Genomic DNA, 18,905 nt, shown 5'->3' with positions numbered 1-18,905 from the left:
AGCTGGAGCAAAGCAGGGCCAGGGAGGCCATTGCTGTCAGAACCAAAGGCAGAAGTGAATGCCTGAGGTTTTAGCAGAATGTGTGAATTGATGATGAGCCTGTGTAGCCCCAGGTAGTTCACTGCACCTGAGATTGTGCTGGTGCTGAAGAAGGGATACTGTAAGAGAATGTCAGGTGGCCAGTGGTAGGAATAGCTACTGTTAGGTGCTGAGAGGGCTCATTTCTGTAAGTCGCAGCTGCTGCTCTTTTCTGTGCAATGGGATGCTGTGCAGGTGACCCAAAGAGGAGGAGAAGGGGGGCCTGCTGGTGATGTGAGAGAAGCATGACATATGTGGAGTAGTGTCCTCAGTGTCTGTCTCTGGTGCGCTCTCAATACCGCATGCTTGAGCCCATCGTTCTTGTGTGCCTACACTTTTTCCTTAGTTGTTCCTTCTCAACAATTGTCTATTGTTCCCGTGTTGCATCTTTCTCTGGCTTCGATGGCCATGACTTACTGGTTCACGACTTACTGGTTGGCCCTAAAAGGAAAATAAGAACCCTCTTAATGCTTACCCTACTGGAGATGCTGGCTAAGAAACCACGTGCTCTTCCTTGGGCCCAGCTGCTGTCTCTACTTGCCGTCTACAACAGCAGCACCCAGAGCAGCTGGAAGTGTCTGAGCAGGTGAGCTCCTGGCTCTAACCTCCTTGCTCTAGTCTTTCTGCTCCTGCCTGAACAGCCTGTGCAGCATTGTGCTGGGTTTAGGAGATCTGAATAACCTAGTTCCCCTAGCAACAGTGGTCTCTAATCACAGAGATACAAGTCTACAAGTCTACCTCTGTTGTTAGTGTTAAGACTTGCGTAGTTTATCTGGCTACAGTAATACTTTGCTTCTGTTGGAAAAAAATGGTAGAATAAAAGCAAGAAGGTCCATCTGCCTTGGAGATAATTAAAATCTCCATAGGTGGATTTCAGTGCTGTATGCAGCAATAATAGAAAGAAGAGGGATTATAATTGCTGCTAAGCTTTTTAATGTGTGAAGGATCCCAGGAGGATACAGAAATAAAGTTTTAAATTTTGTGTGGAGCTTTCTATGCACAGATCTCATGCCAGTGTGTGACACTGATAGATTCATTCCTTGTTGAGATGTGTTATTTTCGTTCTTATGGGTAGGGAGATAAAGTGATTCAAAGGTAGGCTGAATCTTGTTGCAAAGCTAGGAATAAATCTCTTCTGAGCCCAAGTCCTCCACCTGCCCTTTCCTTCAGTTTCAGATAAAGGTTTCCCTGTGCAGTAGGAGACAGAACATGTTATGGAAGGTAGAAGTGTGAAGCCTGCTTTTTAGAAGGAGAAAGTGAGGAAAGTGAAAATACTGCGATTCAGTGCAAGCCTTTCTACTAATATATTTTCATCTCCATTCACTCCCCCATTAACAGAAGTGGAGCAAACCATAAACTTTGAAAGCGAGCATTGGGAGTGAAAGAAATATTCCTGCCTTAATTTCTGAACAGCAACATGGTCTTGTTGCTGCATGTGTACAGGAGAAACTGGTTTGGGTAAGAGTAGTTTGAAGAAACTTCTGAACAAAAAACAGCTCATGCTTGATCAAAGGCGTGAAGCACCTGTGTAAGTGCCCAGTACTCATATTCCTCCTTTGGATAATGCCAGCATTAAATTGTCAGTAATATTGTGCAAGGCTTCTCGAGTTAGAAAGTTGCACAAGGGATAGCTGAAGGGAAGACAGGTATCTGCACTCCTCCACTGATGTTATATGGTGTTAGGTTTGGTGTGGTTTGGGTTTTGTTTTTTTTTTATTGCATAAATAGAGCATAGCTGCAAGGATACACCTATCCTCCTTCCTATTCATGATTCTGGTTTCTGGAATCAAAACTGTCGCTTAACCTTCTGGCCAAACAGAAGACCATCTATCTTGTGTGTGAGGATGGTATTTTTACTTTTTTTCCCTTAGTGTTTCCTTGCTCATTTGCGTAGTGCAAGGTGGGGGGCCATGCTGTCTTCTCTTCTGTGTTCTTTTAGCCAGAGAGCTTTTGAAAATTCTAGCATGATATTTGTTTGGCTTGCAGGTGGTGTTAGACATTATCCAACTTCGGGGTATCTAAAATCCTCTTTCGTTTGTGACTGAGCATCCTTATTTCAACAACTCCCTTTCAAGCCTCCATTTACCAGATCAACTTAATAGGGTTTCTTTTAAATGGTTGGGGAGCTCTGGAAGCCTCTAACATCCAGACGAAAGTTCCTTCCAGAGAACATGTACCACCTTTTAACCTTTTTTTCCTTTTTACCCCCCCACCCTGCTCAACTGAGAGCTTGAGCACAAGGTAATGCCATGAGCAAGTGGGTGACATAAAACTCACTGAGCTTGCTTAAAATAATATTGCCATGGTCCTTCAGCAGCCTGAAGGCCTTGTACACAGCTGTTATTTAGCTGGGTGGTATTTGGTACAAACTGAGACGGAGGCTCACTTCTACAGTGAGTTTATTGTTGGGTTTTCAGTATATTGTTTGTGTAAATTCCCTAGACCAGATCTCCCTCCTGAATAAGCTGCATGGATCAAGTTTTATTCTGTTCCACACAAAGTTCACATCCTTTACTGGAATGAGTCATGCTTTAACTGAGTCTACTGTGAGGGAGAAAAGTGGGCTTTAAAATGTTACTCCTCCGCCGTGCCTTAGTGATGTATAACAGGATTATTAGTATGCTTGGCAGCTGCTGCTTATTATTTTTGCAGAACCTGGATATTTGTGAAAACAAGTAAAAATTGGTTCTACTTGTGTTCAAGTGTGAATTTAATGCATAATTTTAAACTTATAAGACAAAAAAGCTATTCTCTTGTCTGTGGCTTTCTCTTCCATAAGACTCACCTGCTACTGTAAAAATGGATCTAGCTTATCTCCCTGTAGTTATTTTTCAGTTTTGGGAGAAGAGTGGCATTTTGTGACTTGTAACTGAGAAAGGAGGTGGAACCCTGACTTTTCGTGTTCAGTGGCCCATGCGTGGCTGTTACTGTTACACACAGGACACTTCTGGGCACTGACAGGCGAAAGTGCTTCGCAGGAACCCGTATGTCCGGTTGTCTTCAGCTTCTCTCAGGCGAGTTGTGTGTGATGCGGTGCCACTGTGCAGGAAGGAAATTTTGGTCCTCTGTGTATATTTCTTTGTGCAGAGAGGTAAAAGACCTTTTAACCTATGGTATAGGGAGCTGCTCACTGTGTGTCCTTAATACAGATTTTTGCAGGAACAGTCTCTGTACGCAGCTGCTAAAGATACCAGAACCAATTTTACTACTCATCTTCCCTGCAGAAGTTCATTGGTATCTCATGCAATAATCGTTAATCTGGCTCTTCATACCACCATCCTTTTTTGTTTGGTTTTTTTTGGTTGTATTTTTTAGGGGGGGAGGTGGGTAGGATGGGAGCAGGGTCATGGTTTGTTCATTTGTTTAAGGAGCTAGTCTCAGAGTTGAGGGCAGCCAGCAGAAGAGGTCCTCTTAGGGTTTTAGTTTGGACAGTAGGCCGGTTCACTTGACATGTAAGACCTTTCTTTCCTAGTCCTCTTGTTCCTGAGAGGTCTGGAAAGAGTTAGGTTTCTCCCCCATGCTACGTATTATCTATGTTTGCTAAACTGGCAGGGGCATCATCTGTTCTTGTTCTACAGAAAAAAAAAAAGGGGTCTGTTAACCCTAACCCACTACCTCCCTAACCCAGATTGCATATGGAGCCTGCAAAAGGATTTCTTTTGATGCTAATGCTTTTGAAGGGAAACTTCAAGGAAGGGGCTGTAATTAAATGAACACCAGGGTTAGATATTAGAAAGGACTTTTACTTTTTAGGACTTATAATGAGTGAATGTTTGGTGACAACATGATTTTAATTAAATTTATGCCTCCGCTTGATCTATATTTAACTATCACTGACTCTGAGTTTACTGATAAGTAATCATAATAGCTGGGAGTCAGGCAGTACCTTGGTTGACCAGCCTGTCTCCTGTTCAGCTTGACTCTGACCAGACAGATTTTTCTCCTGTGTTTTACAGACGCTTCATTCAGTGGCACACCACCTGGCTATGCATATGATGCAGACCGTGCTGAAGAACAGAGGCGACATCATGACATGATGCCCTATATTGATGACTCGCCATCATCCTCACCCCATCTCAGTTCCAAGAGTCGGGGCAGCCGAGACACTCTATCTTCAGGGTCTCTGGAATCTACAAAATCAGTGAGTCCTTTCCTGCCTTTTGGAGTCAGCAAGTCAGGTTTGCAAGGGGTAGACTGTTTTATCAGGGAGCAAAGACAGGGACTACTAGCAGTGTAGGACAGATTACCTGACATAATATAACAGTGCCTGTTTTGATATTGTATTTTTAAAGCTCAGTTGAGGCTTCTAGCTGATGCTAAGCCTAACCTTCAGGGATAAGTGTTGTGTGTATGATTTTTAAGCCTGAGTTTTTTACCCTTTGTGAATTTTAGTGAAGAGAATTGGTGATTAAGTGCTGTTGAGAGGTTCTCTAAATACCAGATATTTTGGAAAAGACACTCTGGAACAAAACATCGTACATGATGATGTTCATGCATCTATGCGAGTGGGTTGTCATTGCCTTTCACAGGGAAAAGAAGAGTTATTTTCAGGTAGGTTAAAGGCTTTGATAGAGCATCCAAAATATAAGATCTGTTTCCTTCATCCTGTCAAAATGGAATAAGAGAATTTAAAACTACCAGCTCTGAAGTGTGGTGACTTTGGGTGGGAGATGGCCACTTCTTATAATGAATTTGACTATTCACTAAATAGCTATCTATATAATCAGTTATGGTAGGTAAAAGGTTCAGAAGGGACCACCTAGCCTGACCTGTGGTTTGATGTGGACCTTCAGACTATCTTGCTTTATTTCTGCTTCAGGTTCAGTAGCATGGCTGTAGCTTGGAACTTAAGGAAAATTTCTATTTTTGTTTTTACAGTAGTCTTAGTAGAGAGTTTGCTGCTTGCCTTGGTAAATAACTATTGACTCTGCTGTCTTCACAGTCAAAAATGTCTTGGTTGTAACTTGGATTAATCTGTTTGACTTTTAACCTTTGTTTCTCTTTATCCTTTCGCTTCCGAGACTGTAGAACACTTCAATCCCAAGTTGCTGATTATCTTTGTCATCTGCAAACTTTTGGCTTCCCCTAGTCATTCATAAAAATGCTTAATAGCACAAAGACAACTGTCACTTCCTTCCTACTGTATTTCTAAGAAAGTGGAGGCAAACAACCCTGAATTCTCACATTGTAAATGACACTTTGAAATTTGTCGTTTAAGTGGTTTAACTTACGAGTTGGCTTTATATTGTTCTGTCCTATTAATTAAGATGCTATGTGAGAAGATGATGGATATTTTACAGATATCAGTGTACTTGTAAACCAACACCATCCACTTTATCAGACGGTTTTATTTATCTTGCATCAAAACAATTTCAAGAGTCTGACAAGTTCCACAAACCATTGCTACTTAGCATTCATTATATACATCCTTCTATTACTGCTTATTGGTTAGTGCCATATCATATACTTCCTTTTTCTAGGATGAATGTTATATTAAGAAGCCTACTTGAGAAAGCATTCTTGTTCTTCTTTCTCACTTACAAAAATGTATTGTCAAGATCTCTCAAAGTATTATCAAGTACATTAATTGTTGATGTTTGCTTAATTTTATTTGACTAAAGTGTGCAATCTAGTTAGCTGCTTATGCTTCAGTCTATTAATTCTGAGATGCTTTTTTCTCTCAAGATGAAAATTTTTCTGATATGTAAGAGGCTTTTGAATGAAGAATTGATCATTAGTAAATTCAGAAGCTCCAAGAGCATTCTAATATTGGCTTGAGACTTCCAGGTTATGTTTCTGAAGCTGAAGGAAAAATGCTATGTGACTACACATGGTTGAGTGTTATCTTCAAAGAACCAGTTGTCATAGTGTCTGTGACTGCAGGCCTGGAGGAGATACTGCCCAATATTTAATCTTTTTCTTTATTTGTTTGAATATTGCTTCATAAGCATTTAACAGTAGTTAATTTCAAAGTTACCTTAATAATGCTAGAAGGCTGCCTTTTTAAAAAAAAAAAAAACCAAAAAAAAACCAAAAACACCAAAACAAAAAAACCCATAAATGGCTGCTTTCTTCTCTCTGACTATAAAAAGGTATTTTATGGCTTCCAAAAGAGATGTCCTGATACAGATTAGACTTTTAATCGTGAACGTCAACCACTTCAGTTGATCCTGTCTGTAATTAGTCCACAAATGACCTCATGAAGGACAGTCCATGACAAGGAGGAAGAGACTGATTTATATAAGGCTGTAGTATTTCCTAAACAAGTTAAACTTTCTGTCATCGCGAGTTGTTAGATGCTCTTACTGTAGTTATGTTTTCAGCTGTAGTGGAGAAGACATCAGTAACAAAATTAAGTGTCAAATACACTATGTTGAGCCAAGCACATAAAATCTGTTGGACCAGAAGCACCAGTTTGTGTTTCTCTTCTACTTTCTTTTTTCACTACACTTGATTCGGAGAAAACATTTTTTGTTTACATGTGTTTGCTTTTATAGTTGTCTCCTTGCCCTTTTACTTCTTTCTTAGGTGCCTGCAATTACTTCTGAAAATTTTAGATTATTCTTATAACCAGAGTCTAGAAATCAACAGTTAACTCTATGTACCAACACAACACATGCACTATATACACCACTGTGACAAAATATTATGATTGTGAAGTCATCCAGAAGTTAAGAAATTACTCTGGTTATCCAGCCTTGCCTTGTGCCTATAGCCTTGTCTTGGATCTTTATGATAACTTTCAATTATGCAATCACGTCCTATTTTTTCTATGGGGCTCCTGCATTGTTCAGTGTATATAGTGAATGATACTCACTGGGTTCAATATTTTATCTCTAGAGCTACGCGTACACCTTATTTACAGCACACTGCAAACTCCGCTCTGAGTACAAAAGTACTCATTTCCTTTTGGCATGACCATTAACTCCAAATACAGTTGGAATGTTACACAGGTCTTGATTATCCTTGCAATGTTCCTCTGAGAGAAGAGGATGGTATGTTCGCTAACCACAGGTAATCAGGCGAGACAGATTATAGGAAAAGCATCTGCTAATTTTGGGTGCTTAATGTGAGATGCATGATATTCTGCAAAACCAGGGTCTGACTTTTAGTGCAGTTCACTTTTAAAGTAAAATCCCTTTAATTTCACTTGCAACCAATAGTTAACAACACTCCAGTCAGTCACCCAGAAAATGGGAAACATTGCAAATAATGATTTTTAAATTTTTTTTTTTAAATATGCAATTCTAAGTAATTCACTTAGCATCACACAGATATAGCAGCATTCTGGTGCAATGTTGATCTGCCTTATCCATGACACCAGCCTTCCTCTTGGAGGCTGGGTTGTTGCTATCCGGATATTGAGGGCATTTTGCTTTGACTTATCTTGTGGGCTTGCTCTGGGCTTCGTATTTTCCTGCCAATCGTTTGACTAAGTCCTTCCATCTCCTTTAGCAGCTATAGTCTTTGATTGGAGAGCACATCAGGGTTCCACCTGGTCTACCCAACCACCATAGAAAAAGTGTAGAGTGACAAAAGCAGTATCTCTAAAAGAGAATGAAGGGATACCCCTTGGACTGCATGTGGAGGGGCTTCATGTTGTTCCCCCAGCGCGTAGGCTGACCAACTCCCAGCACCTCGTGTTCTGTGTTCCAGGAAGCGAGGGCCGCAATTGACTTCCAGAAAGTTTGTGGTGGTGTACACCTTGTCGTTTGGGGTCTCTTTTCCAAATACCTCCTACCACCTGCATCATGTAAGCAGACTAAAAGACTCTGGCTGGTCTGCCTTCAAGCAGTACCACTTCAGCCACCTCTTACGTATTCCTGCTCCACCTGCTATGTGTCCATTGCACAAGCATCTGTTGCTGTCCAGTGAAGGTGACAAGAAGTGCACCAGCATTAGTTTTGACTGTGACCAGAGAAGACATAATCAACATAGGTGTTTGTAGTGTGGCTCTCAGCATCCCCTGACTCGTCATTTTTGTGGTAAGGACGCCTTAACAAATGTTTGCATTGAGCAAGCTAGCTTGTACCCCCTCTTCTGGCTCTTCCAGAATCCTGGGCTGAGCTGCTGATTCATGTCCTGGCATAAAGCCCGTGCTTTTGCCAAACTTTGACTGTTGCTCTGAAGGAAGCCTATAGGGGAAAGAGGAAAAAGGAGAAATAGGTTCCACTAATGCTTAAGTTGTTTGTTTATTTAACTTGAGCAGTGATTTAATTTTCCTGAACCTTGCTTTCTGTAACAGTTGAACTGTTGTGACTGAACTTTCCAAAAATTCAGAAAACCTGTTTTGGAAAATGTCAGCCCAAATGTTTGCCAAATAAGACCATGCTGGTAGCTTCAGAAGGTGTCAGGCATGTTTGTAATAGGTAGTGATAATTCACTCCCAGAAAGAGGAAGAATGTGTCTGTCTTCCCCATACAGCTAGAGTGAAAAGTTGACAAGATACCTGGGTAGAGTTAGAGCTTGCTTACAGCATTCTTGGGGCATGGGAAAGTGGTGGGGCAGCTGGAAAGTTAGTGACTGACACCCTTACTAGAGAAGAGTTATTACCAAAAGTTCTGGAGTGGGTAGCTTGCAGCTTGGAGGCTGAAGAGACTGAGAGAATGGGAAGCTTCAGTCATCATGATCCTATTGCTGCTACTCACGTGGGGAGAGATTACAGCGATGGGAATAGAAAGACCTTTCAGGATCTGCTTGCCAGCAAAGCTAGGCTCAAAGACGTGCGTGGGGCTCTGTGGAGGTGGGCACAGGGCAACCAGTGGAAAGGTAAAGTTGGTTCTGCCCACCCAGGAAATGAGGGGAGTCACTTTTCTAGAGATTAGAAGATGAGGTTTTTGCCAAAGTAGATCTCTCCAATGCTTGTATAGATCACACCCAAGGAGGCAGGAGTGCTAAAGCTGAGCGGGTAACTCCTGCTTTCTGTTCTGTTTCGAGGGGAAATTGGCTGGTACGTGGAGATTTCCAGGTAGATTTTCTCTTCCCTTTTCTGCTGTGCAGTCCATGGTTGGTGCAGCATTGGCAGCCATTGCCAGTCCTCAGACCAGATTCTTTTGTTCTCACTGTTTGCCACCTGTGTGGAAAGCAGGGCTGTGGCAGAGCAGGTTGTGGACTTTTCTCCTAGCTTAGTCCCAAGGGAGTCCAGAGAAGTTGACCTCGGAAGCTATATCAATAAATGGGATTACTGCTCTGCTTGGTTATCTTGTCCTTCCCTCTCCAGCATTTCCAAATCCTTCCCCTTTCTTCCTCTCAGCATTTGGTTTTGTTTGTTTTTGTTTTACTGTCATTTTCCTCTCGCCACCCCCAACTTTTCCTTTTTGTTCTCCAACATTTTGCTCCGTAAGTGCTCTGCCTGGATGTTCAGCCCTTCCTGAGGAGAGCTGGCACACCAGCACTGACGTTATAATGTTGGCTCCTCTCCCTGCTCCTTTCCCTCACTGCGTGGAGCATGATTGGCTTGATTACAGAATTTGCCCTGCTTAACATCACCAAGACAATGAGACACCTCCAGCCTGTGTAGCAGAAGCTTTCAAAGATATTTACACTTTAAAAATTAAAATGAATAGTTTTTCTCTTTTGTAGGCTGTCATCTTCTCTATGAGATTCTGAGCTGTCCTTACGGGAAACATCTCCCTTGAACACATTCATTGCACAGCACATGAACACATTATACCAAAGGGAGGTCTGAGATTTAAAGTGCCTTTTATACACCCACTTTGAATCACGGATTCTCTTTACAGAGCTGTGCAAGCAGCAACCACTTTGCAAAATCTTGTGTGTTGTGGTTTCTAGATTTCTAATCTGTGTTCTTCTAACATTTGCAAGAAAACAATTATTGCTGTTAATTTAAACAACAACCAGAAAGGCCTGAGTTCTTTAAACAGAGTCAGGAAGAGCTGAATCTGTCTAATCCTTGGAGCTGGTGAATCTCAGGCTTGCAGTAATTGAATACAACATGTGATGCCAACCTGGTTAGTAAACTAAAGTACTTAGGCTGGCAAGCTGTAAACACATTCAAAACAGCCATGGCTTGGGGCCAGTGTATGCACGCTCTCTAATCTTCAGTGCTTCTAACCACTCTGGCCAGCCTTGGTTCAGGGCGCAAGATTGCACTTATGACTGTGACTCAACCTTTTGGTTTTTAAGTCTTTGGAATAGCAAGAAGCACCACCCAGTTAAGAAGAAAACACCAGAACCTTGTAGGCATGAGATACCTGTGAAACTTCCTTTGCACTGCTTTCCTTCCACCTTCTTTTTTTTTTTTTTTAAGTGTAGTTCATGAGGAGAGGGAGCAGAACACTGATTTCTTGCTTGCCTGTTCAGAACTGGCTGTGTGTTGGGTCCTCACAACTCCCATGGCAGGCAGACACGAGTGCTCTGGCTGCTGCCCTGTGATAGCTTTACAAGAGATTTATTCTGAAATGTGTGAGTAGAGAGGTAGCCAGAAGATGGAAGGGCGGTGGAGAAGGGCTAGAAATGGCTGCTAGCATCAAAGAGGTGGGAACACAGTCAGAACATGAAATACTAGTCAGACTTGTATAAGTAAAAAACAGGCTGACCAAGCTGGGTAGGAAGCATGGGATGGACTGCTGACCACCTGGCACTCCCTGCTGAGTGGTTAGAGTTTGCCAACAGAGGCTGCTCCCACATCCTGCTCGGAACATCCCATCTGCACTTTGGTTGATGGGTGTATTTTCCCCTACCTAATGTGGCCTGGTAGATGTGGTACGAGCTTCTCCCCTTGCCACAAGCAGCTCAGAGATTTCTGACTGCTTCCTTCTTGCCAGGGTAAGGGAAAGTAGTCCTTGGCCTTGGCAGGTCTCCCTGAACTGGTGGGGAGCTTGATACCTGCACCTAGGATGTTCCCTCTCTTAGCTGCCCCTCTGCCTGGAGTGCAGAAACAGAGCAGTCAGCGAGGCTGTTTTTTTCACAGCACCGCTCTTTGTTTCCCTATTTTTGTCAGATACGGGCAAAGCAAAAAATGCCCTTGGCACTGGGTGCATCTTGGCGTGCTGCAAGAGGAGAGTGGAAGGACAGTCTTGTAGTATCTCTGACTGCTAATTATCTGTCTTGTTTTGGGTGAGCAGGTGAGCCTGTTCCCCATTCTGTAGGTGAGGAATGTTGTAATACCAAATACTAAACTTGCTCCTCTTCCTCCTGACGTTGGCACTAGCTCCCAGTGAATTTCTCAGTCCTGGAGTAAGTTTCATAACAAGCGTGACTTAAAAAGCACCCTGAGGCTGAAGAAGGACGGGGCTGTTTTCCAGATGTTCATCTAGCAGCAAGAGCTGCTGCTCAGTGCAGCCCCAGATGACACTGCCAGAAAGGGCCTCCCTCAGCAGGAAACTCCTGTCAGGGCACTGGCTCTCAGGAGGAACTGCAGAGCGGCAGCGCAATGCAGACAGCAGTGCCGTGGGGTCGTGTTGATCCCTGACACAGAAGGATCAGCAGGAGACCATCTTCTCACATATGAGGAGTCTGTATGTAAATTTGAGGGACTGCATTGGAAACCTTGTAATGTGCTATGTGATTGCTGGATAAACTCCCCCGAGGGTTTCTTCAGCAGCTGCCGTGCTGTAGCTTAAAGCAGCCAGGCCCTGCCCTGACAGGCTGCATCGGAGGCCAGAGTATTGCAAACATCACGCTTGGAAAATGCCCCTATTTAAAAAAGGTTAGGACAATACCCTGGCCTTTGCAAAGGGACCTTGTGGTAATGGCCAGGAAGGAAGGTCTCTAGTGTGTCCTGGGAGATGTTTGTCTCTCTGAAAGCACATCTCTTTTTAAAGAGAGGAAATTAAGATTCAGGCAGAAAATGCTCTCTCTGACAGCTGACGGTGCCCAGCAAGAACTGGCTTGTAAATTAAAGCTTTTATTTGTGAAGAGGAAAACTGTTCTCGGTGCTAGAAAGAAAACTGTTGTGCCACTGCTGTGATGGGGAAGTTTGAATCATTTAAATAACTTGTCATTGTGTGCTACTCTTTACAGATGTTAGAAAAATACCCAGCTGGTTTTAAAATCCTCACCTCCTCCAAGAGAACCTGCTAAAGATAATTATAGTGCTGTGTCAATATTGACCTCATCCTCAGCAGTGGACACTTTGGAGCACTGTTAGTTTTTCTCAATGCTTCTTTGTGAAGCTGCATTTTCCTTTTGTAAGTGTGGTAAGAAATCTTTGGAAACCAAGGGGTATTGTGTTTTTCTTGCACCAGGGCTGCTACATCCCTGCCTCTTTGGATGAAGGCAGTCTTTGTTAAACATCTTGGGGCTGTCTGGCTTGATTATGTGAATGTATCGTACCTTACAAAATGGTCCATGAGGTGGACATCCACGCAGCGCTGGTACAGAAATCATAAGGAATGGTCATAAGGCTGTTGGACGTTTCTGTTTCAGCTGTAACAGGCAGTCATGTGGGTGCTCTGTAAATGCACAGAATCTGTTGCAGCATTCATTTTACCATGTAGTTTGTCACTGGTGTTTTTCTCAAATTTTCTCAACACCACTGCTGAATTTCAAATTCCTAGCTTCTTTACGATGCCCTTTCAAGATTTTAAAAGGCACTGTGGTTCTTCCCGAACTCCACTGAAGGGTGGGATGCAAAGACAAGTTCTTCTTTCCATGTAGTACCTGACGTGTGTGTAAATTTTACTCATTTCCTTAGTACAGCTTCTGTCTGCCACTTTTATTTAAGAGGTGATGGTGGTATTTGACACCTCACAAGATTTTTATAAAGTAGTTGCTGCAAGGTCTTTTAGCCTAGAAAATAGGTTGTGAAATTTAATGAAGGCATTCAAAAATCAGATTGGTTATTGATGAGGCTGAATCCAGAATATCTGGGAATGTGAGGATCTGTCTGTTTCTTTGTGCGGTGCGCAGGCTATCAGTCACGGTCAGAATGTGATAGTTAACGATAAGCTACCTAGCCAAGATACCTTCTCTCCATAATGAACCTAGTGTGTACATCTGCAGGATTCAAAGCATAGGAGCCTAAACTAAATGCAGCCTTTTTTGTCAGCTATAGGGTTTTATGCTCAGTCAGTAGAGTGAAGCATACTGCTATGTTTCCTGATCATGCTGCTGAAATCAATAGCTGAAGATTCCTCTGGATGTTAAAAGGAGTAGCATGAAGCCCCAAACAACCTACCCAAAGCCCTTGAAAAGTATCTACCCTTTCAGATCAGACTACTGACTCTCTATTCTGAGAGACATTTAACAACATAAAAAGGTTGCAAGAATTGTAAAAAAAGCCATTTCTGTGGTAGAAATAAAAGGAACTAGAAACAAGATGCTGTAAAAGGGGGGTGTTTCTCATTATTTATAACCCTCATTGTTTGGCCATGTTTTTTTCAGGGTTTATGGAAATACTGCATTTCACTTTATCAGGTTAAACATTTTTTCAGGTGACAGTTCTGAGAGGAGGGATAATGGAAGGTCAACAGAGGAGATGACTGCTTTTCTTAACACTTGATGTTAGTCTTCCCTTGATGTGTACCTTTGCCCATGAATGTATTTTTTTTTCTCTCCTTCTTCAGTTGTTTTTGTTAAGAACTCTTTCATGGAATCCCAATAAGAAAATCAGCATGTGCATTCCAAGCAGTGCTGATTATTCCATCCTCTAACTAAAAATAGACCTTGTGCAAGCTGGCACTGAGAAATAATTTAGTGAATAGTAGAGAGTGGGAGAAAGAACAGCCATCTTAATAGCAATGCCAGGCTGTGACTGCTGTATATTCGTGTGCATCTGTGTAGATGCAGGGGAAGCGATCCTGTATGCATAGAGGAACGTGGCTTTGGAGTAAGATCATAGAGAACTCTTGTGGGAGGATGGAGTGAATTGCACATAACCAAGGGTCCCTAAGGTTTGTTCAGGTGGATAAATTCTGGATTTTTAAGTTTTGTGTTTTGAATTTTGTGAAGACGTCCAGGCACATAATTGAGGCACCAAAGTTGGATGACTAAAGCTAACACCTGTAAGTAATCTAAGTGACATCAGTGACTGGTAAATACATATTTCTTTAATGCTTTATGTTTGCATTTTTCTAGAAACAGGGTACTGAGCACAGGTAGGATTTTTGTTTGGTTGGTTCTTTTCAGTCTGAAAGTAAACCACAAAACCAAGTATATGCTGTGGTCAGCTGAATGATATCTTTTATTCTCTATCCTCATTCTTGATTTTCTTTTCTCTCTCCACCCTGACCCCTCTTCCCCCCCCCCCCCCCTTATTCTCCATAACAACTTCTTTGTAGAGTGAGCCAGACCTGGAGAAAGGCCTGGAGATGAGAAAATGGGTCCTGTCAGGAATCCTAGCCAGTGAGGAAACCTACCTAAGCCACCTGGAGGCTCTGTTGCTGGTAAGTGCTGGTGGCAGGTACCATTTGAAACACTGATACTTGAATTTTCACTGCTGCATCCATCCACAGTTGCCCAGAACTTAACATACCACGGGTTACAAGTTGCCGGGTGCAAAGGGTACCTGTTATTTCTCTTATCCAGCAGAGAAAGAGAGGCTTAAAGAAAGGACTGGATATGGCACAACCAGGGAGGAGCACCCAGGAGCCCTGTCTTTCAGTATCCTGTGCCAATTATTAGGCACGTTGCTGTACAGTCGGACAGGGATTAAGGAACTGGAGTGCAAAGGGATTTTAATCACGCCATTAATATCCCGGGAAAATCCACCTACCATGGATGGTGATCCCCATGAGAGAATTTGATAATGTCTAGCTTTCAGGAGTTGTGTGAATGCAAATATCGCTTATTAATAGGATGAAAAACAACTCTCTGGAGGGATGTGTTGTAGTGTGGCAAGGGTGAATGTACTTGTTTTGCATGATAACGATTTCCTTCATTCCTCATTTCAGCCTATGAAGCCTTTGAAAGCAGCTGCCACCACCTCTCAGCCTGTGCTGACTAGTCAGCAGATTGAGACAATATTCTTCAAAGTGCCTGAGCTCTATGAGATCCACAAAGAATTCTATGATGGGCTGTTTCCGCGAGTGCAGCAGTGGAGTCACCAGCAACGTGTAGGGGACCTCTTTCAAAAACTGGTGAGTCAGCTACCATCACCAAAGTTTCTGTTACCTGTCATTCATCTCACTGGTGCTGGTACGGTTCCCTTTTGTGATTGCATAGACCAAAGGGATGAAAGGCTGTAGCTGGGTTAGATGAGAGGCTTCTAGCTTTGCCTCACTGCAGTGAAGGGCCTACAGCAAAAGTGGCTGTTTCATTGCCTTCCATTAGAGTCCAACAAGCTGTGCTACTAATACAAGTAGTTTCACAGAAATGTTGAATCTCCAGGTGTCTGCGGTGTTGTCAAACCATTTGCTTCAGAGGAAGATATAGGATAATGTCAGTGTTAAAAAGGGGACTTCTTTACACTGACAGCTAAGTGTTTCTCATTGTTGCTGAGCCCTCTCACACAATCCTCCTCCTCTCTGTGGTGCTTTGCGCTATCTTGTGCTGACTTTCTTTGTTTTATGGTCATCACCTTTGGCTTTGCTTTCCACCACCATCATGGCCTTGATATTCCCCTTGCTGCTATGCTGATGCAGTCAACCTGCTGCTGAGAATATCCAAGCAACCTCTACAAAATTATCTGCAGACCAGGACATAGACATATACAGCATATTCCTGAGGCTGAATTAACATTGCTGAGTTTCTGAGCCAGATGACAAATTGTTTGCATTATAGGAGATTCCTTTGGCTGCTTTAGTCTCTCCCCTAGCATGTGCAGAGAGCAAAGTATTAAAGGAGCTGTTTTTTCCTTTTTAGAAAAGAATCTCTGCATTCCTGAGGTGCCTCTGATTCCCAGGGTAGGAGTGACATTCCAGTTAGGGGTTTATTGGATGGGGAGTTTGTTTTACCAGGGTCACTCAATTTTTAGCAGCTGTGTAGCCCAGCACCAGCCCATCCCCTACGGAGCAGAGGGGAGACAGGCCTGGAAGATGATGTTTTCTGTGCACGCCAGCAGTTCAGGATCGATATATGGGAATCTGCTTTTCACTGCCAGCATGTTTTAGCCAGGAGGGGTCAAGCTGGTGCCTTGGTGAGTAGTTCATGGTATGCAATTTCAGCAACTGGTTTAAAAAGACAAAACCACCTGCTGCTAGTTGCTGAAGCAAAGATACAGAAGGCTGCTGAAAGTGGAAGCCTCACAAACTATACTGAAAGTGTAGTGCAACAATGAAGACAGTGCTAATTGAAGACCTCAATATATTCTTTACCACTGCTGGCGGTCGAGCGTGCTCTGACTCACCATACAGCTACTTAGGCCTTAGGTTTAAGACCATTTCTTGCTGATGGTGATCACAGGTCCAGGAGTTAAGCCAGCCCTTCTGGCACTCTATGTCCCCCTGAATTTTGTGCCTTTAACAGAATTGTTGATTTTGTTGCGTTAGTATTGGAAGCAAAGGAGCAAATTGCGCTAGCGCAGGAAGCTTTTGAGCTAGCTTAGCAGTTTCAGTTTCTGGTGGTTTAGTACAGTATCACTGGGAATTGTGAACTCTTTGCTGGACAAGATAAAGCTAATCACAGAATCCCAGGTTGGAAGGGATCTCAGGGATCATCTAGTCCAACCTTTCTGGGCAGAGCACAGTCTAGCCAAGATGGCCCAGCACCCTGTCCAGACGGCCCTTGGAGGTGTCCAACGTGGCCGAGTCAACCCCTTCCCTGGGGAGATTATTCCAATGGTGACTGTCCTCACTGTGAAAAATTTCCCTCTGGTGTCCAATCGGAATCTCCCCAAGAGCAGCTTGTGTCCATTCCCCCTTGTCCTCTCCTTGTAAAAAGGGAGTCTCCATCTCCTTTGTAGCTGCCCCTTAAGTACTGGTACACGGGGATGAGATCCCCTCTGAGCCTCCTTTTCTCAAGGCTGAACAAACCCAGCTCTCCCAGCCTATCCTGGTATGGCAGCTTCTCAGTCCTTGGATCATCCTGGTGGCCCTTCTCCGGACCCCTTCCAGCCTGGCCACATCCTTTTTGTATAGAGGGGACCAGAACTGTACACAGCACTCCAGGTGTGGCCTGACAAGTGCTGAGCAGAGTGGGATGATGACTTCTTTATCTCTGCTGGCGATGCCCTTTTTGATGCAACCCAGCATCCTGTTGTCCTTCTTGGCCGCAGCAGCCACTGTTCGCTCATGTTGAGCTTCCTGCCCACCAGGACCCCCAGGTCCCTTTCCACAGAGCTGCTCTCCACCCAGGTGGATCCCAGCCTTTGCTGCACTCCTGGATTATGTTTTCCCAGGTGTGTGACCTTACACTTGTCCTTGTTGAACTTCATAAGGTTCTTGCTGGCCCACTCTTCCAGCCTATCCAGATCTCCCTGCAAAGCAGCTCTCCCTTCTGGAGTGTCTGCTTCCCCACTCAACTTGGTGTCGTCCGCAAACTTCATCAGGCCACACTTGATGCTGTTGTCCAGATCACTTATAAAGATGTTGAATAACATTGGGCCCAATATCGATCCCTGGGGGACTCCACTAGTGACAGGTTGCCAGTTTGAGAAAGAGCTATTTACCACCCCCATTTGGGTGCGGCCTGTCAGCCAGTTCCCCACCCACTGCACAGACCACTTGTCTAGGCCATAACGCATCAACTTCTCCAGGAGGAGGCTGTGGGGGACCGTATCAAAGGCCTTGGAGAAGTCCAGGTAGACAATGTCCACCGCCCGCCCCATGTCAACCAGGCAGGTCAATTTGTCATAGAAGGCCACCAGGTTTGTCAAGCACGATCTGCCCTTAGTGAAGCCATGTTGGCTTTTCCCAATCACGTGCTGCAATTGACTTGTGACAGCCCCCAGGAGGATTTGTTCTATAACTTTCCCAGGGATTGAAGTAAGGCTGATGGGCCTATAGTTACCCAGATCCTCCCTCGAGCCTTTCTTGTAGACAGGGGTAACATTTGCCTTCCTCTAGTCCTCTGGGACATCCCCCGTTCTCCATGACTTCTCAAAGATTATGCAGAGTGGCCTTGCAATGACATCAGCCAGCTCTCTCAACACCCTCAGGTGGATGGCGTCAGGGCCCATTGATTCGTAGGGGTCAAGCTCCTGTAGTAATTCATATACTAACTCTTCCTTCACTGCGGGTGGGTCGGTGTTTGGATCAACCAGCAATTTTGTCCCCAAAGCCTGGGACCTGGCAGTTCTGGTAAAGACAGAGGTGAAGAGTGTGTTGCGGACCTCTGCCTTTTCAGCATAATTGGTCACTGACTCTCCTATTCTGTTTAACAGTGGGCCTGTGTTTTCCTTCTGTTTCTGCTTGTGGTTGACATACCTGAAGAAACTTTTCTTGTTATTTTTGATGTCTTTGGCCAGTTTCAATTCAAGCTGGGCTTTGGTTTTCTGACTGCATCTCTGCACACTCTGGCAATGCCCTTGTAGCTCTCAACTGATAATCCTCCACTTCTCCATCTCTGGTATGCTCCTCTTTTGGATTTGAGTAGACCCAGGAGTTCATGGCTGATCCAAGGGGATCTTTTGCTCTGCTTATTTCCCTTTCCTTTATAGGGGGATTTGTGCTTCCAAGAGAGAGTTCTAGAAGAACTCCCCACACTCACTAGCTCCTTTATCTTCCATAGAAGCATCCCATGGAATCCCTCCCAAGCTCTGAGCAAGCTGAAGTTTGATCTTCTAAAATCTAGAACCCTTGCCTTAGTACTGACCTTCAGCATGCACAGCAGGATCCCAAACTCCACAATATTACGTTCACTGCAGCCAAGGCTATCACTAACTGAGATATTTCAAATAATTCTTGGCAGGCAGTGGAAAGCAGCTAGATGAGAGAGAAGGCAAGAACATCAGGCATTACAGGACATCTATACCGGATGTACATAAA

At 43.7% G+C, this 18,905-nt stretch overlaps 1 protein-coding gene across 3 annotated transcripts in view; it reads left to right on the top strand.

Annotated features, from left to right (window-relative positions):
- Nucleotides 1-18,905, top strand: part of BCR (BCR activator of RhoGEF and GTPase) — a 105,309-nt gene that overhangs the window by 46,166 nt on the left and 40,238 nt on the right. For all 3 annotated transcript variants that reach the window (XM_075110792.1, XM_075110794.1, XM_075110793.1), the window contains 3 exons: nt 4,035-4,219; nt 14,322-14,426; nt 14,934-15,119. In XM_075110792.1, coding sequence (XP_074966893.1) covers nt 4,035-4,219; nt 14,322-14,426; nt 14,934-15,119 — 476 coding nt within the window. The remainder of the gene's footprint in view (nt 1-4,034; nt 4,220-14,321; nt 14,427-14,933; nt 15,120-18,905) is intronic.

Source organism: Phalacrocorax aristotelis, chromosome 15 (genome assembly GCF_949628215.1).
Source record: "Phalacrocorax aristotelis chromosome 15, bGulAri2.1, whole genome shotgun sequence".
NCBI lineage: Eukaryota > Metazoa > Chordata > Aves > Suliformes > Phalacrocoracidae > Phalacrocorax > Phalacrocorax aristotelis.
The sequence above is the reverse complement of the archived record's forward strand: the minus strand, read 5'-3'. Positions and strand labels throughout refer to the sequence as shown.